This window comes from Chrysemys picta, chromosome 20, assembly GCF_011386835.1.
Source record: "Chrysemys picta bellii isolate R12L10 chromosome 20, ASM1138683v2, whole genome shotgun sequence".
In the NCBI taxonomy this organism is placed as follows: Eukaryota; Metazoa; Chordata; order Testudines; family Emydidae; genus Chrysemys; species Chrysemys picta.
In genome coordinates, this window is record NC_088810.1 from 21,265,428 (window position 1) to 21,291,475 (window position 26,048).

The 26,048-nt window shown below is 53.4% G+C and overlaps 1 protein-coding gene across 1 annotated transcript; it reads left to right on the forward strand.

Moving 5' to 3' along the window:
- The first annotated feature begins 1,548 nt into the window (after window positions 1–1,548).
- NES (nestin) lies at window positions 1,549–23,172 on the forward strand. The gene is made up of 4 exons (XM_005310946.4): window positions 1,549–2,470; window positions 10,189–10,313; window positions 14,583–14,656; window positions 16,948–23,172. The coding sequence occupies exons 1-4, from the start codon at window positions 1,667–1,669 to the stop codon at window positions 21,216–21,218; spliced, it is 5,274 nt and encodes a 1,757-aa protein (XP_005311003.2). The 5' UTR covers window positions 1,549–1,666; the 3' UTR covers window positions 21,219–23,172.
- The last annotated feature ends 2,876 nt before the right edge of the window (window positions 23,173–26,048 follow it).

Genomic DNA, 26,048 nt, shown 5'->3' on the forward strand with positions numbered 1-26,048 from the left:
GAGCTTTGCAAATGCGCGCTAGCTTTTCTAACAGCACACACCGTCCTCCTTGTACAGAGGGGGAAACTGAGGCACAGAGAGGCCAGTAAACGAGTAGCAAAACCAGGAATTGAAACCAGAACCGTGCTCGAGCCACTAAGCACCACTGCCTCCATAAGAGTATTGACTGGAACCAAATTAACAAGGATGATCCTGTGCTTAGATCCCTAGGAGCTAGTGCACTGCCTGGAGGAGCTTGGGCAAGGCACTTAGTCTTCCTGTGCCTCAGTTTCCCCATCTATGCCATGGGGATAACAGCAGTGCCCTGCCTCAGAGTGGTGTTGTGCGGATAAACACCTTCAGCGTTGTGGCAACGAGGGCCAGATAAGTGGCTGAAATGGAGAGATGACTGGATTAATGGGTGGGCTGGTTGAAATATGAGACAGAAATTTGAAAAAAAAAAAAAATCAGGAAAATCATCGATGAAGTTTTCCCCTGGCAATTTTTTTTTTTTTTTAATTTCAAAAAAAGTCAACGTTTAGGAATTAATTGAAACATTCTTTTTTTTAAAAAAGGGAACAACTTGGAAAACATCTTATAATTTCCTCCCCCCTTGTTTTGCCCTGCTCTACTTAATGGGTATTTTGTCTCTCTCTCTAGGTATACACACACGATCTACTGTTCTTTCCCCTCCATTTCCAGTGCCCTGTGTGAAATGAGTTTGGTGGATTCTCAGCCCAGTCTTCAGCCTTAAGGATGTTGAGACGTAGGTGCCACCTTAATGCTAATACTTCCACGGAGAACGTCTCCCATGATGTTTTCCCCCTTTAAATCCCCAGGTTGTTACAGTGAAATGAATCGATGTGCCAAGGGCCAGTCCAGGCCTGGGGAACACGAGACCACTAGAATCAAGCCCTGGGGCTTAAGTGGGGATTCGGGGGGTGTCCCCTCTGCAGATGGGTGAGTTTCAGTAGCTCCTGGCCTCTAGGGAACAATGGACTAAGGAAAGTGACAAAGCCGTGAGTTGCTTATTATGATTATTAGCATTACTGTAGCGTCTCCAATCAGGGCTCCATTGCGCCAGGCGCTGTACAGACATATAATGAGCGACCGCCCCTGCCCCAGATAACTTGCCGTCTAAACAGACAAGCCAGGCAAAGGGCGGAAGGGAAAACAGGCAGAGAGAGAGGACTTGCGCATGGGTACACAGCAGGAAGATAGCAGAGCCCAGGCGTCCTGATTCCCAGCCCGTTGCCTTGTGCGCTGCCTCTTTTCATATCTATTTCCCCCCCCCCCCGCTTTCCCGAGCCGTCTCTCCTGCCTGGGACACCCTGGCAGTTTAAGCAGAGCCCCTGCTTGGGGCATGCTTAAGCCTCTCCATCAGCGGTTAAAGTGTCTCGCTCCAAAGCGGAGTCATGCGTCGGGGGCACCGAAGAGATGTTGCGCCCTCCCCAGCCAGCACTGGCCAACTTGCTTCTCAGAAATGTGCCTGGGCTGAAGACATCCCAGGCAGCAAAGGGTTAAAGCCCACTGCATGCTCTCGCTGACTTTCAGGGGCCTCCCACTCCGCCGCCCGGGAGTATGAATAGCTCAGCTCTGTTCCCTTCCCAGCCACTTGCTCCCTTCTGTTTCCTCTCCGTCCAGCAGATCCCGTTCTTGGCAAGCCGCGCCGGGAGTGGACCAGAGCATGGAGGGCTTCCTAGCAGCCCGAGCCCTAGGGGAGGAATCTCTCCAGATGTGGGACCTCAACAAGCGTCTGGAAGCCTACTTGGCCCGGGTCAAGTTCCTGGAAGAGGAGAATGAGCTGCTGAGAGCCGAGATCCAGAGCGCGAAGGACAGGCCGGCGGAGAGCTCCTGGCGGTGCAAATATGAGGAGGAGCTGAGCGCCTTGAGGGCGACTTTGGATGATGCCTTCAGGGAGAAGCACGCGGCGGAGCTGACCAGAGACAACCTCTCCGAGGAGATCCAGCATGTGAAAAGCCGCTGCCAGAAGGAGCGGGCGGCCCAGGAAGAAGCCAAGAAGCAACTGGCCCTGAGCAAGAAGGAGCTGGAGGAGGAGAGACGGGCTCAGATCTGGCTGAGGGAAAAAGCCACCCAGCTGGAGAAGGAAGTGGAGGTGCTGGTGGACGTTCACGAGGAGGAGAAAGCCGGGCTGGAGCAGGAGATGGCGAGCTTCTCCCAGAGCCTAGAGAACTTCCGTGCCGTGCCGGTGGCTTTCCAGCCCGTGGAGGTGGAGGACTATTCCAAGAGGCTCTCGGAGATCTGGAGGGGAGCGGTGGAGACCTACAAGAGTGAGGTCTCCCAGCTGGAGAGCTCCTTGTGCCAGGCCAAGGAGAACCTCTGGAAGGCGGTGGAAGGCAACCGGCAAAACCAGCTGCATCTGCAGCAACTGGAGAAGGAGCTGGCTGGGCTGAAGGCACGGAAGGGGATGCTGGAAGAGAGTCTTTCCAGGCAGTGGCAGGACCAGAGAGGGGAGGCCGAGAAGTTCCAGGTGGGTCAGGGTTCTTCTTGCAGGCGGGCGTGGGGGTGGGAGAAGGGAGAGCGAACACCGTGCGCTTACGGAGCCATTCGCTCCCTACACAGGACTCCTGGCGTGAGCTGGAGGGTTAGAATCAGGGAGCCTGCGGGTCAGGACTCCTGGGTCCTATCCCCATCTCTGGGTGGGAATGTTCTCCAATGGTTAGATCCCGGGGCTGTGGGAGGCAGGACTCCTGGGTCCTATCCCCATCTCTGGGTGGGAATGTTCTCCAATGGTTAGATCCAGGGGCTGTGGGAGGCAGGACTCCTGGGTCCTATCCCCATCTCTGGGTGGGAGTGTTCTCCAATGGTTAGATCCCGGGGCAGTGGGAGGCAGGACTCCTGGGTTCTATCCCCATCTCTGGGTGGGAATGTTCTCCAATGGTTTAGATCCAGGGGCAGTGGGAGGCAGGACTCCTGGGTTCTATTCCTATCTCTGGTAGGGAAAGGGGATGTGCTGTAGTGGTTAGAGCCTGGGGGGACTGGGAGCCAGGACTCCTGGGTTCTATGCCAGGGAGTGTGATTTAATGGTTACATCCAGGAGGAAGCAGGAGGCAGGACTCCTGGGTTCTATCCCCACCTCTGTGTGCCTCAGCAGTAAAACCGGCCCCTGTGGATCGGAGCCTTGCACCAATCTGTGGGTGGGTCAGTGGCTAAGGTACAAGCCTGGAGGCCCAGACCTCTAGGTCACTCCCTCTCTGTGCTTCCACTTCTCCCTCCCTAACAGTGGGACAAGGACACTTACCTCCCTCGGTCCATGAGAGTCCAATTAACATTCACAGGGTAGCATTTATGGGGCTGGGAATGGGACGCAGTCCGTGAACTGGACGTCAGTCGAGCTCTGCGAACAACAACAAGCGACTAATGCGGCCTGGAATTGGGGCTTTCTTAGCGTGTGAACGTGGGACTGTCCGATGTGGGGGTGAGGGGAAACTCTCAGCAACTCCTGGAATCAGAAACAAAAGCGTGTGGCAAGCCCCCAGCCTAGCCCTGGTTTTGCCAATCTCCGGGTATGGAGCATATGGGGATGTTTACCTTAACTACCAAACTGACAGGTGCATCCTGCTTTAAAATCTTGGATCACCTGCGCTCACAGGGAGTTGGGCCATAAATGAGTCCCTTCGAACTCCTGTACAAATCAGCGTCACTGATGAGTTTATGGACACAGCTTCTGCTTTGTTCACAGTCGTAGATGATCAGTTCACCCATCCGTCTATCCCTCGTCACCACAGTATGCAAGTTAGGTTCTCACACTCTGGATCCAACATGGCCCCAGTTATTGGGTTCATCCCTTTCAGAACGAGAGAGAGGATACAACCGTCAGGGACCGGGCATGCCAGCACTCTCCCCTCCCCAAGCTTTCTGAAATGAGAGATGCTTCGATTGCTTAGTGTTGCTGTCTAGAAAAAAAATTCCTCCCACCGCAAAATCTCGGTGGAACAAAGGCGGCTGCAGTGAGCATCTTAGGTTTCTGGGATATTTTGAGCAGGAGCGAGAATCTGGCTGCTTGGAAAGCAGGAGTAACGCCATTGCGTTTATACCAGTGTAACTAGGATCAGAACCGGGCCCGGCACATCAGGTTTGGGATCCAGGAGGTTGGATGAGGTCTGGGGCTGTTTCCAAAATTCAGATCTTGAGGGTGTTTGAAATTGGCCCCAGCGTTCAGAGGTGTGATTGGTCCACGAGGATTTCGGGTGGATTCATTTCTGGTTTGGAAGTCCAAGGGCCAAATTCTGATCGCAAATACACTTGTCTAAATCTGGAGGAATTCTACTACCTTTGATGGCGTTAGGGCCAGATTCTGATCTTGGTCACATCCGAGTAAATCTGGAGTAACTATTCGCTAACGGGACTAGGGCCAGATTTTTCATCTCAGATACACTGGTGTAAATCCAGAGTAACCCTATTGACTGTAATGGAGTTTCTCCAGATTCACGCGATCGGCATCTGGCTCACAACTTGCTGACTGGGCCAGTCTCACAGAGTCAGCTCTTTGATTCTCTGATCTCTCCTGCACCCCCATGGAGAATGCTGCAAAATGAACCCCCGTCGAAAGAGACCAGACCTCATTTGGAAAAGAGATCGAGTTGCCCGTGGCCTCCATATGCCCCCATCATCTTCTAGTCCCAGTTGTCCTAGCAGCTGTTTGGTTCAGGTAACTGTGGTCAGAAAATTGGACGAAGGAGGGGAAGAAATCTCGCCTGGCTTTGTACAGCGGAACAGCTGCAAAAATAATTCAGTGGAGAAGGGATGTCGCTGGGTTTTTATCAGCATGGAAAAGGGTCAAGGAATGCTGTGAAAGTTCAGGGCTAAATTTTACTAGGGGCCGCTAATCTGAACAGCCAGGAATTCCCCCCCACCCCGCGGCCCTCAGCCTGGTGTGTTAGAGGAATAAAAAAAGGCTCTTGGGTGGGAGGCTGTTTCATGACTGAGGAATGGGGTTAGAACAGTGCAGGGTTTTTTTTTTTTTTTATAGACTTCCTCCTGCTGGGTTTGTAGTAGCAGATTTCTACCCTACTCACCCTCCCCTCCCCTCTGGGATCGCTGGCTCCCCAAAAACATGCCTGAACCCCCACAGCCTGGCTTCATCAGCAACCTAGCACTCCAATCCAGTTCTTTCTCTTCTCTTTCTTTTCTCACTCTTCTCTTCCGCCTTTCTTTTCTCTTCCTCGTTTTTCACTCTCACTCATCTTCTTCTATCTTCTTCCTTTTTCTTTTTTAGGATCTTTCTTTTCTCTTTCTCCTTCCTCCCTCTCTCCTTTTTTTTCTTCTTTCTCATTCTTCTCTTCTGCTTTTTTCTCATTCATCCTTCTCTTCCTTCTGTCCCTAATCCATGCATGGAAGAATCGATTTTAGGTGCTTTTAAACCTACTGCCATAGTATTTTCTAATGCCTCTGAGCAGGAAACCACAGGCTCTGTGTTTTGCCCTGTGCCCATGGGGGAAAGCTGTCACTCTCAACAAGATGTTGGTGTCACTGGATCAGGGGTTCTGGCAGCCTTGTCGGTTTCGCATTTTGGGCAGAAGGTGATTATGCCAGGCAGCATGTCTCTTTCCCCTCCCTCCCTCACCCCATTGGATTGGGGAGGAAGAGATCATTAGTGATGACTTATGAGCCCCTCATTCCTATCCCTCGGGAAGGAAGGGTGAGTGATTATTTCCTGTATGGGGAAAGGGCGGTGAGAAATCTGATAGGAGAACTTGGCTTGGGACCAGTGGCTTGCCTGCAAACCACAAGCGAAGAGGCACATGGGAAAGAGCCATTCGAGACAGAGGAGCTGTGATCTGAGCTGGGGAGAGGGCTCGCTGGAGGTGTTTCCGGGCGTGGGACTCCAGACAGCAAGTGTGAAAAATCGGGGCGGGTAATAGGCACCCATGTAAGAAAAAGCCCCAAATATCGGGCCTGTCCCTATAAAATCGGGACATCTGGTCACTCTATGCAGCAGCTGGCTCTGGCAGCTACGGTCCCTGGGGCCTCGAGGGCCAGCTACAATTGGCACCGAGACACCTGGATTCTACACCCAGCTCTGTCACTGGCCTGCTACATCATTGCACCGCTCCGTGCCTCAGTTTCCCCACCCCTTGACCACTGAGAGCTCTTTGGGGCAGGGACTGTGTCTCACACTGTGTGTATAACCCAGAGCTGGTCCACACTTTGAAGTTGTTTCCATTTTGCAGGGTTCGAAAGGGGAAAAAATTTATTCCCTCTCCCAACAAATTTTTCCAGTGAGATCCTGTGACTTGTCAGTGGAACAGGGGGAGGGGAGTGGCAGGATCATGTATTCCAAAGGACCCATCCCACTAGAGGACTGGGTGCCAGGACTCCTGGGTTGTATTCCCAGATCTGCCACTAACCAACCTGACCTCAGGCAAGTCACTCCCTCCTCCTGTGCCTCAGTTTCCCCATCTGACAAATGGGGATAATGACACCAGCCTCCTTTGAGATCTGCTGGCGCAGCCTCCCCCGTGCTTGATACCAGCATATACTGCACTGCTGCAAACTCTGGCTTGGCAGCAGTTCCGCCTTCCTACGGTACGGCCTTGCTTTACAAGGACAGCTGCCTCAGTGGTTCTGACTGGGGGTCGGGCCTCGGGATAGCAGGGAAGGGAAAGTGTGAAAACCTCCAGAGAGAAAGAAGAGAGCCCAGCACAGGGTGAAAGGATGGTGCAGTAGCTGGTGTCCTAACCTGCCACTGGAGAAAGCCGGTTTCACCTCCCTGCTCTGCTACAGTTTTCCAGTGTGACCTTGGGTAAGTCACTTAGTCTCGGTGGGTTGGGCGTTCTAAGGTATTTAGGTGCCTTGTGGGATTTGCAGATGTGTCTAAGCAGATACGGTCCCACTGAAATGCGGGGCTTGGGGGATGGTGCATTGGACTGGGACCCAGGAGATCTGGTGGGACACAGAGGCCCAGTATATTGCTGTCACAGTGTTTATCCAGAAAGTGTCTTGTAAGGTATCCAGTGAAAGCCGCTGACACACTGGTCACGAATATCATTGTGAAATGTATGTATGAATGCTGTATGAGGAATTATGGATACTCATTGATATTATGCTTTGAAGTCTGTTGCCAAACACAGAGAAAAAGAGGGTTTTTTTCCAGACAAGAGGGAAGATAGTTCTCTCATAAGAACATAAGAACGACCATGCTGTATCAGACCAATGGTCCATCCAGACCAGCATCCTGTCTTCTGACAGTAGCCAATGCCAGGTGCTTCAGAGGGAGTGAACAGAACAGGGTAATTTTGAGTGATCCATCCCCTGTCATCCAGACCCAGCGTCTGCTAGTGGGAGGTGTAGCGACACCTGGAGCATGGGGTTGACTCTACTCTAAGTTAAGCATCGGGAAACCAACACAAAGCAAACACCATTTGCACGTAAGTCAACCGAAAAAGCCAGGCTGGCTGGGGGAAGGGATGTGAAATTAGCATGGGAAGACATTGGAGACTAAACCCACATTGGGGTTGTCTCGTCTCTGGGTCAAAACGGTGAGTTTGGGGGAAAGAGAAGGAGAAGCAAAAAGGCATTTGGCTCTCCATTTCCCCGAGGAACACTCCAGGCGGAGGGGAGTGATTCATGGAAAATCTAGAGTAGTTTTCTCGCCCTCAAAGTCCTTTTGTAGCTTCCTAACGTTATGTTTATCCTCTTAGAAGCTTGTTTTACTTTTGTTCTATTGTCACCAGTTCTGTTTCCAGTGGCCTTTCTCCGTATCCCTTAAAACTCTCTTTGTTAATAGGCTTCTTTGTTTGCTCATAAGTAGATCTCAGTGCCGTAATGCGAAGCCTTGTGTGAATTCTTAGTTGAATCGAACAAGCCAGTGTGGGCGCTGTGTCTTTGAAGACAGCGAGGTTGGTAATTGCTGGGAGCGTCCAGTGACGGGGGGCTGGATGCTCCGGGGGAATGCTCTTTTGTGGGGTTCAGGAATTGGGGCGCACTGAATGTTACCTGCAAGGCAAAGTAAGGGCTGGCACAGGGCTGAGAAGCACTCCCGGGGTGGCCGGGAGTGGTCCCCCAGTTGAGCATCAGCAAATCTCTTTCCCGCTGAGGCGGGGGGCTTACGTGGCGCCCTGTGGTTTGGGGCACTTCGAGAAAGCGTCATGCCTGGGTCCGATTCCTGTCATTGCTGGGGCAAGTCATGTCCCTGCTCCGTGCCTCAGTTTCCCCATCCGTGAAACGGGGATTGTGACACTGACCTGCTTTGTAAAGTGCTTTGAGATCTAGGGATGGAGACGCTCTAATTAGGAGCCAGGGCTTATTGTTATCTTCCCTCACCGAAGTCACTTTGGAAATCTGGCTCTCTGCACTTCAGCCTCCCATCTATGAAATGAGAGAAAAGCACTTCCCCGCTGCAGAGGGATGAATTCACTCATGATCGTAGACGGAGACTGGGTAAATGACCTGAGAGGGGGATGACCCCCCCACAACGGAGATCGGAGCTGGGGGAGCCCCACCCTGGGATGGGGGCGCCTGGGACTCAGGCCTTGGTGTTTCTCCGTACTCCTCCCTCCTGTTCCGCTGCGGTCTCCCATCAGCGTCGCCGCACGCCGGGCGGCCCACTGAGGCATGCGAGGAGCCGAAGTGACCTTTTGATCCTTTCACTTTCCGGCTTCTGATTTAGATGCTAATCAACGCTTGGTGGCTACAAAAGACGGTGCCAGCCCTGCCCGCCCGCCCACCCCCCAGACATTGTTCTCCGAGGCCCGGCCGGCACCCCAAGACTGGGAGAATAGACCCAGCCTTAACCCCTCACCCGCCACGGCCCGTGGCTTTTGAGCTAGGCACTCCCTGTGTAATAATAAACCCGAGCTCCTTGTGTCTGTAGATCTCCAAGCTCTTTACACAAGGGGTGGGGGGGTGTAGTATTCGCCTCCCCCGTTGTACAGCTGGGGAAACTGAGGCACGCAGGGGTGGAGGGGCTTAGATGGGGTCCCACTGCAAAGTCACAGCAGAGCAATGGTTAGATCCCAGTTCTTTGACATCCCAGGCAGATGCCTTCTTTACTGGAGGACATTGTTTCCTTGGTAGGGTTGGCGGCGGAGGTGGGGGTGGGGAGATCCCCATGTCTGCCTGCCCTTCTCTGGCTTGGGGGTGACGGGGCATCTATGGCCCAATCCTGGGTGGTGCTAAGAGCTCTCCTGTCCGAGTGACGGGAGCAGGCCCCGAATGGTCTAGCCTGTCCTTTAATGTCCTTGGCCACAGTCGGGGGTGGAACCCTCGATATCTGGAATGGGATGGGCTTGACGCAAGATGTCAGTCTCTTTAGGTAACAGAGAAGGGGGAGCGGTAACTTGATTGCGGTCTATAGGTACCTACACGGGGAATTAACGGGCTCTTCAATCTAGCAGAGGAAGGTCTGACGCGAGCCAATGGCTGGAAGTTGGAGCCAGACAAATTCAGACTGGAAATAAGGCGTCAGTTTCTAGCCATGACCGTAATTAACCACGGGAACCGTTTATTCAGGGGTGGGGTGGGTTCTCCATCCCTGGTGATGTTTAGCTGAAGATGGGACGTTTTTCTCAAAGACCCGCACTAGGGAATACTTTGGGGCAGGTCTCAGGGCCAGGGGGCCAGACGAAGGTCCCTTCTGGCCTGGGACTCTAGGACTGGGTGGTGGGACCGGACAGGATTCCAGCAGTGGGGAGGAAGATGCCCATGGTTCAGCCCTGAAGAGGGCCGCCTGAAATGGGAGAGATGAAGTGACAGCACCTAACCCCCAAGGAGCTGCCATCTGATAGAGCAGCCGTGCCCGTCGTGTTTCACCGCAGCTCCCCCTCCCAGTGCCAGCGCTGAAGCCTGAGGGTGCTCAACGCTGAGCCCCACGGCAAGGAGGATGGGGCAGCGGGTGGGGTGTTAGCCTAGCACCCGGGAGAGCTGGGTGGAAGTCCCTGCTTTGCCACAGACTCCCGGCCTGACCTTGAGATTGTCCCTTTGCCTCTGTGCACCTCCATTCCCGTCGGCCCAATGGCGATAGCAGCACGGCCCTGCCTCGCAGAGAGGCGGACGTACTTTGCAGACTGGGAGGTGCTCGGGTACTGGCGGAAGGGGAGCTGGGTTCGTTTCTTTTAGATTCCAGTCGAGCAGATCTTCATTCGTGGGAGGCTTTGGTCTTGGGAGCTAGTGGGCACGGTCCCAGAGCGCTGCTGGGGTCACCCGCCAGCGCCCTGACCGTTGCTCCCTCCTGCTTGTCGTTTCTAGCTGGCCCTCGAGTCTCTGGAGCAGGAGAAAGAGGCCCTGGGAGTCCAGATTGCTCACGTCCTGGAGGAGAGACAGCAGCTCATGCACCTGAAGATGTCCCTCGGTCTGGAGGTGGCAACCTACAGGTGAGTTGTTCCCCTTTCGGCCACCGGCAGCACTCTCCCCTCTGAGTCATGGCTGTCTGCAGTGCCTCAGCATGGCGCTAGGGGGCACTGTGCTGCAGGGAGCGGGGTGGGTGGTCAGTAGGGGGCGCTCTCCCCTCTGAGTCATGGCGCTGGGGGGGCGCTGTGCTGCAGGGAGCGGGGTGGGTGGGTCAGTAGGGGGCGCTCTCCCCTCTGAGTCATGGCGCTGGGGGGGCGCTGTGCTGCAGGGAGCGGGGTGGGTGGTCAGTAGGAGGCGCTCTCCCCTCTGAATCTCTACTGACCCCAGTGCCCCAGCACGGGAGGTCATTTTGCTTCCGAAGGCTCCGGGTCTGATTCTTGTCACCGGCCCCCAATGTCTCCCCCACACACACTTTGCGCGTCAGAGACTAACTCGAGGGGCTGGAGGAGCATTTTCCCCCCCAGCAGCCACTCAGTCCGTGGTGAGGCTGCCAATCTGGTGGCTGTAGGGACCCCCCCACTAGGAAATGGAGCGATGCCAGCTCCTTTCACCCAGGTCACAGCCACCCCTGGCATGTCAGTCATCCGCACGGTCTCCCAGCCAATGCCGGGCAACCAGGGCAGAGAGGGTCTTCAGAATACCCAGCTTCTAGGGAAGTGGAAGCTTCTCCACCTCTTGAAATCTTCACATCTCTGGAAGATGCTTTAGCCAAACACGAGGTTTTGGGCTCAGGTTGGGGGTAGCTGGGTGAGAGTCTCTGGGGCAGGCCAACGCCGGTTTGCTTCGCGCCTGCTTCCCTCTTGTTTGTGTGTGGCCGAAAGGCAGATGATGGGCTGTGCCACTTGCTAATGAGGACACGGCTCGTTGACCGGGCCAGCGAGCTCACGTGGCCAAGGCGGCTCAGCGAGGATGCAGGTGGAGCAGCGAGTGTTTTCAGCTGCTCTCCACCCCTTCCTGCAGTGGGCCAGGCCAGTCAGCTGGTACCGAGCACATCAGGTGGCTTCTGGAATCTGTTGGGTGAGGAAGGAGAGGATGGTGGAGCAGAGGATCACAGGCTCCGGTGTGCTGATGGTAGGACATGTCTTGGCTGGATATTAGGAAACACTATTTCACTAGGAGGGTGGTGAAGCACTGGAATAGGTTCCCTAGGGAGGTGGTGGAATCTCCATCCTTAGAGGTTTTTAAGGTCAGGCTTGACAAAGCCCTGGCTGGGATGATTTTGTTGGTGCTGGTCCTGCTTTGAGCAGGGGGTTGGACTAGATGACCTCCTGAGGTCCCTTCCAACCCTAATATTGTATGATTCTATGACAGCCACTGCTCTGCTCCTTCCACCCAACCCTTGTGTGTCCCGTGGTCATGGTCCAGCACCATGGTTCTCAACCAGGGGTCCGGGGCCCCCTGGAGGGCTGCGAGCCGGTTTCAGGTCCGCCAAGCAGAACCAGGAAAGCTGAAGTCCCACCGCATGGGGTTGAAGCCCTGGGCCCCGACACCTGGGGCTGAAGCAGAAGCCTGAGCAACGTAGCTTCGTGGTGTTCCTTGTGGCATGGAGCACTGCTTACTACCCCCCCCCCCCCCCGCAGGCCCTGGCTTTTATATATAGAACACCAGTTATTGTAGCACGGGAGTTTTTATAGCATGTTGTGGGGCCTTCAGAAAGAAAAAGGTTGAGACCCCTAGTCTAGGTCGGCATAACTATGGTGCTCAGGGGGATGAATTGATCACACCCCTGAAGATCGACATTTTAAGTGTAGGCCAGGACTGAGTTAGCGCAGATTTAGGCTCCTAAATCTCATAGGCCAGGCCTACGCTACCAATATTTGCCGGCATAGCTCTGTCGGCCGGGTGGGGGGAGAGTGAAGAAGTCTGATCCCGCCTAGCACAGATGCTGGCTATACTGGCAAAGGTGTTCTTTTCCCAGCATGGCATATTTCACTTCAGCTCTACCAACGCAACGCAGCAGTGCCGGTCAAGCTGCGTCCACATTGGAGCACTTTGCCGGTACAGGGTAGCAATATAGCTATGCTGGCAAAGCATAAGAACATAAGAACAGCCCTACTGGGTCAGACCAAAGGTCCATCTAGCCCAGTGTCCTGTCTTCCGACAATGGCCAGTACCAGGTGCCCCAGAGGGAATGAACAGAACAAGGAATCATCAAGTGATCCATCCCCTGTCGCCCATTCCCAGCTTCAAACAGAAGCTAGGGACGCCATCCCTGCCCATCCTGGCTAATAGCCATTGATGGTCCTATCCTCCGTGAATGTATCTAGTTCTTTTTTTAACCCTGTTATAGTGTTGGCCTTCACAGCATCCTCTGGCAAGGAGTTCCGCAGGTTGACTGTGCGCTGGGTGAAAAAGTACATCCTTTTGTTTGTTTTAAACCTGCTGCCTATTAAGCCTTCCAAGGCTTGGCCGACACAGAAAAGTTAGGTCGGTATGGCTCCATCGGTGTGAAAAAAACCACACTCTCGACAGTGTTCCTGTCCCCACAGAAAAACCCTTATGTCGGCAGAGGCTGCATCTACACTACAGGGCTCTGCCAGGCCTTCTCTGTACCTAAAAGTCAACGTTGCAATGACGCTCAGGGGGGCCGTAATTAAGCCTGGGGGCCGTAATTAAGCCGACCTGCTTCCCACTGTAGACAGGGCTAGATCGATGGAAGAATCTTCTGTTGCCCTAGCTACTGCCTCTCGGAGCGCCAGATTAACTGCATTGATGGAAAAATCCTTTCCGTCGCTGTAGCAAGCATCTGACCCACGGTTGCACCCACAGTGTAGACGTGAAAAAAGCCAGGACCGGCAGCTCCCTGTGGGTGAGAATAAAGCGTGCGCAGATACGGAGCCTCCGGACCTCACAAGAGTTTGGGTGGTTTGGTTTGTTTTTTTGTTTTTTTTTTAAAGCCCCTTTTGCAAAGGGATTAAGAAATAAATAAATACATGAAACGTGGCATTTATTGGCCGGGTGCAAAAGGCGCCTTTGGCTTTATTGTCCGTTTCTCTGCTCCCTCCCTCCGCAAAGGACGTTCCCTGGGAACCTGCTGGCTAGCTGCATTCCTACCCCCACCTTCCCCATCCAGATGGCTCCCAGACAAATGTATAGTTGGGAGGGGAGGGATTAGCATGAGAATAGTGTCTTCCGTGGAGAGGGGGAGCCCCTCCAGGACTAGTCATTATGTCATCGAGGGCCTGGGTCTCAAGAATAGGTGGTTCTCCCCTAGCGCTGCAGAGCGGGGTAGTGTTGTGTGCACGGGTGGTATTGTGAGGGGATGAAAGGGGGTGGGTGAGCGGGCGGGGGGGTGGGCGGTTGGAGGGGAGGGTTCTATTTTGCAAAGGAGAAAGGGAGCGACGGAGCGCACATAGCATTGCAAAGCGCGTCCCACGGGCAAAGCTGCCGGGTTGAGGGTCCCGTGATGACCTACATCCCAGCGCGTAAGGGCCCCCAGGGTTATGCTGAATGTGGGGGTTGTGATGGTGCGATAGCGGTCACAGTGCATCCATCAGCAAAGATCTGGGGGGGGGCACAGCAAGAGACCCCCTCCCGGCACGTTCCAACTAGCAGACAGCGTGAGAGGCAGGATAGTCTAGTGGTCAGAACACTCGCTGGGTTCTATGTCTGGCTCTGCCACAAACTCCCCGTGTGAGTTTGGGCGAGTCGTGTAGCTGCTGTGTGCCTCAGTTTCCCCGTGTGTCGCACTGCCCTGCTTCGCTATGGGGCGGGGGGGGGATGTGAGACTTCGAGTTGCTCTGAGTTTCCAGACGTGTCTAAGGCCAGGTCCACGCTGGGAGGCTGTGTTCGTGCAGTCAATACGACAAGACAAAGCGAGTTTACTCTGTTCTTTTTACAACCTCTCTGCGGGGAAGGGGGGTGACCGTCCCCCAGTTACTTTCCCTCTCCGGGCTTCAGTTTCCTCCCTGATGAAATGGAGCAAAACTGGATCCTTTCACCCCACGTCCCTTTGAATTTCAGTAGCAGCTCTTTGTGTTTGATTCGCTCTTCCCCCCCCACCCCCCCGATGATTCTTCCGCCTTAGGACGGGCTCCGTATTTATTTACCTGGGGGAGGTTACGGCTATTGATCGCTTCGGCCCATCGCTGGGTCCTGTGGCAGCCCCACAGCCCTGCGATGGCTGGAGAGGTGACAGCACCTGCCCCACTGGAGCGTGTCAGGGCACAACTTATACAAGCCTCCTATGGTGTCTACATACAGCACCTTGCACAGCAGGGCCTGGTCTCGGGTGGGGCTTCAGGGAGCTGCTGTACTCTATGAATAATACGGCGTCTGATTGTTCCTTTCAGGACGCTCCTGGAAGCTGAGAGCAGCAGACTGCAAATGCCTTCAGCAGAGTACAAACTGGTCAATGGGTTCAGAGGTAAGACGGTTTCCTCCCTCCCCGCCAGCTCCCGTACGCCGTCTGGGCCGTGCCTGTTACGTAGGCCAGCCCTGCTGCACCAGGCCGTGATCCGGAGGCCTCCAGAGCTAGCCGCATGAGCTGCTGCGGCTTGATCTCGCCAGCCGAGGCTCTGTGGCTACCTCCACGCTCCAATCGAAAATCCCGCAGCGCCGAATCTCGGAGCCCGGGTCGATCGACTCAGGTTCGCGGGGCTCGGGCTAAATCTTGCATTGTCGACGTTCGGGCCCAGGCTCTGAGCCCTACCCCCTTCGCGGGGTCCCCAGAGCCTAGGCTCTTGATGTCTCTACTGCAGTTTTATAACCCTGTAGCCCATGCCGCCAGTCTTTGCAGTGTAGACGTCGTCCATCGGTGGCATCTACTTATCCTCTGTGGATCGGTCACAGATGGAACACACACAGCACACGCTGACCAGTGTGGACACGCCTGCTTTCCTATTCTGGGGCAGTAGCTTCTCATCCCCGAGGAGTGTGAACCAAGCCTGTGGGATTCTCAGAGGAGCCGATGGGGAGCACCCTTGTAACGTCCCCCACGGTGAAGGATGGGGGCACAGGGAGTAGAAAGGGGGTCTTTAGTTATTTCATTTCGTTGTCGTCCCCCCCATTTGTAACATTGCCAGCCCCAAGCTTTCAAAAACCAGGAGTCAGCCCTCTCCAAAATCATGATTATTTTTTGTAAATACTATTTTTGAGGTTCTCTGTATTCTCCTTCTGGTTTTTGAGTCTTTAGGGCTCATGTTTCCAAGGTTTTCTCTGCCACTACGAAGGTTAGAAACTTTTTTTTCCCCAAATGAAAGCTGAGATAATCACAGGACTCCTGGAGCTGGGGCTTTAAGAAAAACACCACCACACCTAGGGTGTTGGGAGGTGTAATAGGTGTCAGTTGAATGCTGACATGCATCGGGTGGAGGATATTAGACAAGGTGGTATTATTGTTTGGATTCCTCTGGAGCCCGGTAATCAGCCCCGTGTTTCTAATTCATTCATCTAACAATCTGCATGAAAAGATTATTAAGTCTTTGAAGCTAGCGTCTAGGGGAGATACTGCAATGTAATTCTAAGCCCTCAGAGTAGGCCTCATTCACATTTTTAAAAGATCTGATGCATTTTTGTTTTCAATTACTGTTAAGTAACAAGCTGTCACTATGCCCATCTGAGGTGGAATAGGACAGTCATCTTCCTTGTGTATAAAAAAAAATTGATTTTTTTTAAGTTTTATCCATATATTCTGCTTTAGTTACAGCTGTACCACCTTGTTAAACGTCAATAGGCTTGCAAGGGAGGGTAGAGTTTGGCTCTTAATCCTCCCATCCCATACCTAATTGCTTGAGAAGCGTTCTTGTGCGCTGTCACGTTCCACCCCAGAGGTGGCTGCATTCCAAAGATGGGCGATTCTTGGATGCCTACGGGGCGAAACCCATCCCGGTGCCCAGCATCCAGAACAAGTACTTTGCACCACTTAAGTCCCACTTAAGGCTTCAAAATAGTTGAGACTCGGGTGGTGCTGGCCCACTGCTGTGGGGTGAATTTTACCCGCTGGTTGGAGGAAAGATGCCAGAGGTGCCAACTCTGTGGGTGCTCTGGGATTGGAGCACCCATGGAAAAAAATAGTGGGTGCTTAGCTCCCACCAGCAGGCCCCGCTAATCAGCTCCTCCCCCCTCCCTCCCAGTACCTCCTGTCCGCTGCAGATCAGCTGTTCAGGAGAGGAGGGGGACAGGAAGAGGTGGAGAAAGGGCGGGGCATGCTCAGGGGAGGGGGTGGAACGGGGCAGGAAGAGGTGGGGGCAGCAGAGCGGGGGCGGGAAGAGGTGGGGTGGGGGTGGAGCCTTGGGGGAAGGGGTGGAGTGGGAGGCGGGGTCTGGGACAGAGCGGGGTTCGAGCACCCCAGGGGAAATCAGAAACTCGGCGCTTCTGAAAGACGCTAAATAAAAATAATCCCTGTGGTATAAGCAGCTGCATCTCTATTGGAGTCATGCATTTGACTGAAGCATCTTTCCAAAAAGCTAACCAGTCTTCACCTGAAGACATTGAGAGATGGAGGATACACCACTTCCTTTGGTAGTTTGTTCCAAGAGCTAATCACCCTCGTTTTCGTGCCTTCTAACTGGAATTTGTCTGGTTTCAGCCTCCAGACTTCAGTTCCCGGTCTGCCTCTCTTGGCTAACTCTTTACCCATTGAGTAGCTGGTGTTTTCTCCCTGGGGATCCACTTCTGGATATTGATCCTGCTTGTTTTCCTCTGTGCTCTTTGCAGATGCCAAGCTGGAAGTGAGTAACAGCAAACTCCAAGCTGTGACGCCCGAGAGCAGGAGACTGGTTTCCTGGGACCACCGACTGAGCCCCACCACCTTCCAGAAGGGAGAGAGCAAGACACAGCTACTGAGAAACCAAATCGATTCCCCCAAGCTGCAAGTTGCCGCTGTGCTCCTCAAGAGCGACGGCCCCGTTGCTAGAGAGTTCCAGAAAATCAACTCAGTCCTTCAGTCCCCACTCCTGAAAAGTGCCCCGGCGGTGAGGGATATCGCCGCTCCGGGCCATTCAATCCCCGTCACGCTGGGCTCGTCCCACGCCGGGGAGATGATCAAAGCCGCCGAAGCAGAGATGGTGGCCCACTCTTTCTCCCGGGAGCCGTTCGAGCAGCTTGACTCCATGCGTGCCGCAGTGCCGGAGCCACGGCTGTTGGGACGGTCCGATCCAGACACGGAACGCAGGAGCCCGGCAGCAGAAGGTGGAGATCCACCTGCAAGCCAGGTGGAAGCAGGTGACATTGGCCAGGAGGAAGAATGTCATGAGGAAGCCAGGAAAGAGGTCGAGAAAGATCCCAGCGAAGAACCACCCGGGAAGCTGTCTCCCAAGGATTCGCTCTGTCCCAGGCAACTGGTCAACGAAGCATTGGAAGATGCCCTGAAGGAAGTAATAGATCGCTCCGAACCAGCTGTGGACTCCGGCCCTCTGCAAGCAGATAAGGCCCCAAATTACGTGCATTCTCATGTCTCTGCTCCCCTGGAAGAGGCTTACGGGCTAGCTGCTTCTCCCAGCGCAGAGGTATTGGAAGAAGGAAAGGAGACTGACTCTGAAGGCCAGATGGAAGCCAGTCATTCAGCAGAGCAGCTCAAGGCAGTCAAAGGCACCGAAGCTACAGATGAAATGGACAGTGGCCTAGAGCCCCATTTTGAAGAGGAGACCAGGGAAGCAGCCATCCAGGAGCTCCTGGATGTGAAAAGTTCTGCTCAGCAGGACGGAGAAGAGTCAGGGCTGGGTCCTTCCACCAAGCAGAATGAAGAAAGCATCCCTGATATTCTAGCCACTGAGGGAAGGCCTGAAATAGAGACCCGGGAGGAAGTGAGATCTTGGAAGCAGAATGAGAGTCAAGAAGAAGACACACCAAGGTCACAGAGCGCAGACATGTGCGGGGAGACTGCTGCAGTTTGCAAGAGCACAGAGCGGGGAAGTCCATTAGATGAAGGTGGGTTGGTTTTAACAGGAGCAGAGGGAAAGAGTTGGGAGGCTGGAATAAGTGGCCACAGTCACCTACCTGCCACGGAAGGGAATGTGGAAGGGTTTGACCGCGGAGAAGAAGACCTTGAGGTGGTGAGCACAGAAGCGTTGCATCTGTCAGAAGACGAGGAAAGGCGAGAGTTCTGGAGCCCTTCCAGGGAGAATGAAGAAGACAACTTCCAAGCAGAGATGCTGGAAAGTGAATTTCTGCAGGCGGAAATACAAGCAACTCAAACTTTTCCCATGGAAAGTCACCCAACTTTGGTTGTGGAAAGCCCCCAAGAAGAGCAGGAAAAGTTTGAGCAGCAGGAAATGTCACTTCATGAGACTGATGCCGCAGTAGGAGAGGACGGGAGGAAAGAGATGTTCTCCGACCGTGAGCTCTTGAGCATCAGAGAGGCCATCTTTGGGGATGAGACTGTGTCAAAGGCTGAAGAAAACATCCTGGGGGATGAGACCATGGACAGAACAAGAGGGGACAGTGAAGAACACAAGGCAAAGCTGGAAGAGGACACTTTGGGACGTGAGGATCTCCACGCAGATGAGAACGGCTTGAGACATGACAACTTAAAGCAGGAGAAAGATACCTTGGAGGAGGAGGTTGGGGATCTGCAAGAGAACGGCTTTGAACAAGACATTATGCTGGCCAACGAAGGTCTGGAGAATGTTCAGAAACTGGAGTCCTTGGGCAGAGAGGAAGAAGTGGAAGAAGACTATCAAAGGCACCTGCCAAAGGAGCAGGAAGGGGAGAGTAAGGAAGATGCAGCGGGCTATCCGGAGATAGGGGAAGCTGCTGACATTGCTTTGCAAGAACCAGCCTGGACGGACACTATAATGACCAGCACAGGAGTAACAGAAAATGAACGTGAGCAGATAAAGGGCAGTTTGGGTGCAGAGATGGAAGAAATAATGGGAGATGATGATGAAGATGATGATGCAGGTCACTTTATAGGCAGTGAGCATCCAATGTCACGCAACGAAGCGGAGCAGGAGGCCAGCCCCGGCACAGAGCTGATGGAAGAAGACCATTACAGCAGTGAAAGAGAGCACGAGGACATCCAGAGCCAACCTGCCCCACAGCTTGGAGACTCCCCAAGCCATGAAATCAGCGATGAACGGACCGAGGTGCTGGAGGAGCCTTGGGAGAAGGTAGACGTTGTGGGTGAAGCTGAGGGAGAACTCTGTGAAGAACCTAAGAGGCCAGAGAACATAGACATGGCCTCCCAGGCACCAGGTGACTTTTCAGAATCTGAGGACTCCCTGGGATCCCTGGAGGATGTCTCCCCCAATGCCTCCCAGAAAATGGAAGGGATGGAGGAGGAGGAATTGGAAAGCAGCAAGAGGATTATGTTGGAGGAAACGCTGCCAGATAGCACACCCCTGCGCTTCTATGAAAAGGAGGTGCTGGCTGATGCCATGTCCAACCAACCACCTCCAGTAAGTGATGACGGTGGAGATTCACCACCAGCCCCTGAAAGCACTGCAGTTTTCCCAGATGACGTAGGACAGCTAGAGAGCAGGGCCGCACCATCAAGCTCCCAAAAGAAGGAAAGCAATGAGGAGGATGAATCTGGCCCGGTGTTGGCAAGAACATCAGAGCGCGCAGAGGAAGAAGGAGGTTATTTCATGGTTTCGGCACCCAGCCGAGAGACACCCTGTCTGGAGGAAACTGAGGTTTTGGAGGACTTCGAAGAAATCAAGGTCGAAACATCAAATCTCACCGGAGAAGATCCAGAAATGCTCATGGCGCTGTCTGAAGTGCCAAGGGATGAGAGACTCTTGGAGGCTGAATCGGAGGAGGAGGTGGAACAGGAGAGCAATGCGGGCAAAGAAAGCGAGGGTAGAGAGTTTCCTCCAGAGGAGAGCAAGCCCCACTGCTCGGATTTCACCTGGGAGCCAGAAAAGGAGGATGGTTTCCCAACCAAAGCAAGCGACTGCGGCAGCATTGCAGGTGGTGCTCAAATAGAGAGCGATGGAACGTTGGATGTTCCCGAGCCTGGTGACGTACACCATGAAGATGCTCAGAAGGCTTTTCCGTTGACCAGCATGGCTGACCTAGGAGAGATCCTGTTGGAAGGGCAACTGCCTCTTAGCCAGAAAGGAAGCCCAGATTCTAGCAGTCCTCTCTCCTCGGAGGATGAGTCACCCAATGTCACCCAATCCCATCCGGGTTCTGATCCAGAGGTCAGCGGAGGACTTCACCCCGGGCAGCCAAAGGATGCTACAGAGATGAATCAAAGTGGCATGGACCACTCCATGGAGATGGTAGCAAAGATTCCGGCAGATGTCATGAAAGACTCGGACATCCTGGAGATTGTAGAGCAAGCTCTGGAGTTTAACCAAGAGCTGATGCTGGGCGCGAGGCTTTCGGAGCTGCACGCTGGAGATGAACAGCAGATTGAAGGCAGGATTGAGGTGTCAGACCAGACCCAGGAGGTGGGGAGAGACGGCGGCATGAGTGAGACAGGGGGTCTGCAGGAGACTGTCCTGGACTCCTCACCGCAATCCAAGGAACTGACGACGTCCAGCCACATGTGGACGGAGAGCAATGCCAACGGAGAAATGAATGGGCTGCATGGAGAGCAGATATTGAATGGGATCTCAGACCTGCAGCCACTCACCGATCAGAACGACCGTGCAAAATCCAGAGGGCACGAGGTGAGCTCTTCTGGGGATGAATTCTTTGGGAAGGTCACCATCACCCAGGAATTACACAGAGAGGAACCAGAGGCCTTCCCCATCTTGGAAACGATGCTAAGTCGGAGCCCCTTGCAAACGCCAGACTACGAAGAAGGCCGTGGAGCTGGAGAAGAACCCTCCAAGAAAGGCCAGGTCTCCGATGAAACCGACAACAGCAAATTCGCTGACATGATGCAGAGTGCTCACATGCAAAGACAGGACCTTGAGGCTCAGACCATCGCTGTCCCATCCCCTTTTGGAGACGATGTCTTTCACCTGGGACCCAGCCAGCCTCTGAAATTCCAGCTCAAAGATGACCAGGAATCGTGGTCTTCAGAAGATGACTGAAGGGGTCCAGGGACACACTGACCATAGACACATCACAGCTGTTACTTCTGCTCAAGTGAAACCATGTAATTGTAGGGCAGATGTGGTATCTTCACCTGTCTCCTCTAATAGCTGGCCCCCTTCTAAACTTAAAATAGGCCATTTTCTATTGACAATCGGAAGCAGCATTTAGGAAATTTACCCTTGTAACACTTACCAATTTTTTAATGATTTTTTTTTAACACACTTGTTTGGATTTTCTTTTTAAACACTTGAGGATTAAATTCTAGTGTTCTGTAGAATGTAGCAAAGTAGAATCAGGGGCTTGAGGTTCAGTCCTGTCTCCGTGGGGTACACAGTTCACGGAGAGTAACACACAAGCTCTACATTGCTGTATGCATTGGCTGTATCCCTTCCCAGACCTGGGAAAATTCACCCTTTTAGGTGCAACATGGAGGCTTTTAGGATTGGGAGGGATTTTTTAATTACTTTTTTCATACAACAAATTACGCATTGGACCTGACTCTCAATTATACTACGGCCACTTTACACCACTCTGGCAGTGCATAACTATAACTCACATCCGTAGTAAGGCCCCCATTACATGAGCAGGCTTTATAGTAAATAAGAATCGGGCTCATTTTCCCTCCTTCATGGCGGCTCTAGAATTGTTTAATTTCCGTCTTCTGGTTTGTCTGTTTGCTTTGTTTACAAAGGTATTTAATTGACATGCGATGTCTTTACAAGACCTTCACGGCCTTTTGTTGTTGTTGTTGCTTTTAATCTAAATGACTACAGCCCATTGGCTTGTGAATGGGGAAAATGACCTCGATCCACCGCGAAATACATTCTGACAGCACTTGCAAAGGTTACTGAGTTGCAAAGTTGCTTTTATACGCCAGGTCTGGAGAACCACCCGACGTCCTTTTAGAACAGTGCTCCTCTTAGAGCAATGAAGGTCTCCTCTGAGCTGGAGTTGTCTTGTCCATTTCCAGCATCAGATGTGAAATATACCAGCCAAGAGAGAAATCATCCTACGTCTGAAAGAATGTTTCCAGGAATCGTGGTTGGGTATTGGCCAAGATAACAATACAGGCTACAGCTGAGACAACCACCTGTATCTTTGCCTCTAGTTTTAATGAGGAGGATGTCAGGAACTCAGCTGAGCTTGAAGGCAAATTTTTTTCCAGGGCATCTTCCTCCCTTGTTGTGAACACCTTGCTAGATCTGTCCTGTGTACCTGCACCCCCTACCTGCAGTGATCAGACAGTTATGCCTTGGGGGATGAGAGACACACTGCACGCTGGTTAGATTCACACATTGACCTGCGTACACACAGGGTTAGATTCTCAGCTGGTGTATATCCTATCTCCTTTGAAGTCAATGGGCCAGATCCCCAGTGGGGGTATATCAGCATTGCTCCCTCAATGGGAAACAGCCATTTACAACAGCTGAAGATATGGCCCAACACATCCAGAATGGCTCGTTACCTCCCCTCCTGGTGATCTGGACGAAACAACCTAATCACATTGATTTAGGCCTCGCCCTCTTCCTCACCGATCATGAATGGGTGATGGTCACTCAAATTCTTCACCCAGGGAGGAAAGAACCGTTCTGGAGTTTGTCCAGCTCATTCATGGCTAGTCCTGATCCGAGAAAGAATGAGACCTTTTTTTCTTTTCTTCCCTGTGCTGAGCTATCACTGAGCATGCGGGGCTGTCGTCGGTTCCGGGAAGTATATGAAGATGATACAGTGTAACCCAAAGACGAGTGGACTCCCCCGCCGGCTGGTTGCTTTGAAGCCTCACCAACGGCTTTGAAGCGGACGGCGCAGATCGGCCGCTCCCACCGAGCTTTCTGCTCTGCTGCCATGTCCTCTACACTCGTAAAACCAGCTGAGGCGTGCCCGAGGAGCCGCGCAATGTATTCTGTGCCTCGTCTATCATTTAATAAAGCAACCGGCTTCCCACCTCAATGGTTCAGTGTCTTGCCCTTTAATTGTCCCATCACATTTCAAAGCAATACACCAACCTGCTTAGCTAATCTGGACACTCCACAGACATTTGTTCCAGGTCACAGAGGCGGAGCCCCAATTGCAAACATTTGTGGTGTGTCTAGATTAGTGATCTCTCTGGGGCAGGGCCTGGCTTTTTGGTTCTGTGTTTGTGCAGCACCTTGCACCATGACCAGGGCTCCCAGGGTACTGGCGCAATACAAGCCATAAATCCCAATGACTAAAGTTGAGTTACTTGGCAACCAATTAGTTGAGTTAAAACACCAGCAAAAACTCTAGCCTAGACAACCCCTCAGTAAAACTACTGCCAGCAAAGTGGAATGAAAGTCACTTAGGATTCCACAGCATCTTCCCCCGCCCAGCAAACTTTCGCTTGGAGCGACGCTATTCTGCGTGGGCCCGGGGGAGGATTCCACTCTCTGTGCTAAGAGCCCTGGGAAAAGCTCCATGGAGTTTGAAGGGAACGGGGCTAACATCTGAGGGTGAAGTCATCTCTCTTTTGATCTTCTGCAAGTGACTGCCTCCTAAAAGAGACTTAGTAATCCTTCCCCACGTCCCCTCTCACAGCAACCACTGTTTAGCTGCCTCCACCAGCCCCGAGACATCTGCTGTGTGTTTCGGAAGCAGAGACAAAGGGCTGGTTATTGACGTACCTAGACCGTATTCCCACGCTCTCCCTTCGGGGTGCTACCTGTGGATCATTCCAGGACTCAGCGGAATTTCTTGGTGCCAGTGGGATTTTAAGGCAAGCCAAGAGCTGTTCTGGGCAGGGGGAGACTGGAGCAGTAGCAGGATCATAGAGGGTGCGGCCCGGGCTGCAGTGATCCAACATGATGCCACCTGGCACAATGCACCAGCATACGTTTTATTGTAATGGGCGAATGTCCGAGCAGATTCACGCAGGGGCTGGAGAGAGGAGGATTAGATGGATTTCAGAGCTGAGCTTATATTGCTTGAGCTCATTGCGTTGTCCCGAAAACATCCCTGGTACCCAGCCAAGAGGCCTTCTCTACCCCGATTCTGCCACCCGTGTAACTTCACCCAAAGCAGGGCAGGGCTGCTGGATTGTACGCCTCCATCCAGCTGACGCATGTTCCCCCAGCCTCTCCTGGAGTGACTTCCTTATTTATCTGCCCCCCATCAGCACAGTATCTGACACCTCACAATTTAAATGCATTCACTGGCATCGTCCCTGTTTTATAGATGGAGAAATTAAGGCCTAGAGATCTTCACGTGTATTTAGGCCCCTGATTCCCATGGGCTGCAGGTGACTTGTCCTAGATCACACAGGAAACGTGTGATAGAACAGGGACTGGTACCCAGGTCTCCTACCTCCTAGGCTGGGGCCCTAACCACTGGACCATCTTTCCTCCCACTGGCCTCACACCACATAGCGATGATGTTTAATTCCCAGCCGTTGCCCTGCTTCGGCGTCAATCCTCAGACCGGCCCATTGGGTCATTGAAGGGGTCCGGAGAGAGAAGTGCTGCTAAAGGGGGTCGTTGTGGGGCAGGTCCTCAGATCCAGATCTGGCCCTGCCTGGCGTTAACTTCCCCCTCGCTTCCCAAGTGAATGGAGCTAATTTGGAATAAGCGCACCCACGCATGGCGTTAATCAGGAGGAGCTGCCCTTGTAGACAAGCCCATCTTGTAAAAGCCAGGCCTCAGTTTCCCTACTGTAGGATGGCAACGGGACCTCTCAGAGGTGTGGTCAGGGAATTCTTGGAGGAGGAGCTCAGCGACTCTATTGGAAACCGATGAAGGAGAGCTGGGACTTGCAGCTGCCTCACCGATCCCTGCAGCATCACCCTCAGTGTAGTGGAATGCCAAGCCAGCGGAGACGGGCGGGCGGGAGATTCCAAACCCAGCTATTTGCGAGTGCCGCTTGGAAGCGCCAGGACAGGGTGCGTTGGATTTAGCCATGAGACAGCAAAATGCAGCTGCTCTTTGTACGGAGCCCAGGAAAGGATGCCTGGCCGGCTGCCTGCAAGATGTGTCATCTGGGATGGGCTGATGCAACTCCTCCAGGAGTGGGGACGTATTTTAAGAGGCAGGAAGATCAGTGAGATTCCGCTTTTCCCCTCCCCTCGGCCATCCCCCTGGCAGGAGATAAGACGATGCTGCAGGAGGGGAGCAACTAGGCGAGGGTCTCTGGCCTGTGATCTACGGGAGGACAGACTGGATGACGCAGCCTCTGCATCTCCTAATTGTCCGATCCCTGGGGTACAGCTCTCTCAGCTGGGCCCGAGGACCAAACAGAGCCGGGTTTAGTTGCAGTGTGGTGGGAAATTGACTCATGCCCTGCTCCTCAAATGTCTTTAGGTGCTGTCAAGGGGAGTTAGGCACCTAAATACCTTGGCAGCGTGAGCTGGTACTCGAAAGCTCAGCCCTTTTCTGTGCTGGGCCAATGAGTCTTCCTCCAGAGCCACCCGTGCCCACGGGGGACAGGCCCATTCGCTCCTCGGCTCCGTCCCTCCCCCACCGCCCCTCCCAGGCTCCCTGCAGCATATTCCCAGAGACTTTGTCCCAAGATGTGGCCTCCATCACTTGCCCCTGCAAGCCACCCAGAGCAGGCTGTGGCTGGGAGGTGCCATGATCTCCTGGTGCGGGAGGTGGGTCTGAACATCTGCAGCTCCAGATGCCATTATAGGCGCTCAGTGTCTACTACAATGAGCCCCCAGCGAGGCTCCTTGTCCCAGAGTCACCTGGGCTAGCCAGAATCTCTGCTGTACCTGGGCAAGACAGCTTGGGCAGCCCGCAGAACTCCTGGGTTCTATTCCTGGCTTGGCTACTGACTCGCTGGGGGACTCTGGGCCAGTCCCTTTCCCGCACCGTGCC

Excerpts from the sequence above, each read along its gene's own strand:
- NES (XM_005310946.4), top strand. The coding sequence starts at position 1,667 with ATGGAGGGCTTCCTAGCAGCCCGAGCCCTAGGGGAGGAATCTCTCCAG. Across the intron at positions 2,471-10,188 it reads GGGAGGCCGAGAAGTTCCAG|CTGGCCCTCGAGTCTCTGGA; the intron begins GTGGGTCAGGGT and ends TGTCGTTTCTAG. Across the intron at positions 14,657-16,947 it reads ACTGGTCAATGGGTTCAGAG|ATGCCAAGCTGGAAGTGAGT; the intron begins GTAAGACGGTTT and ends TGCTCTTTGCAG.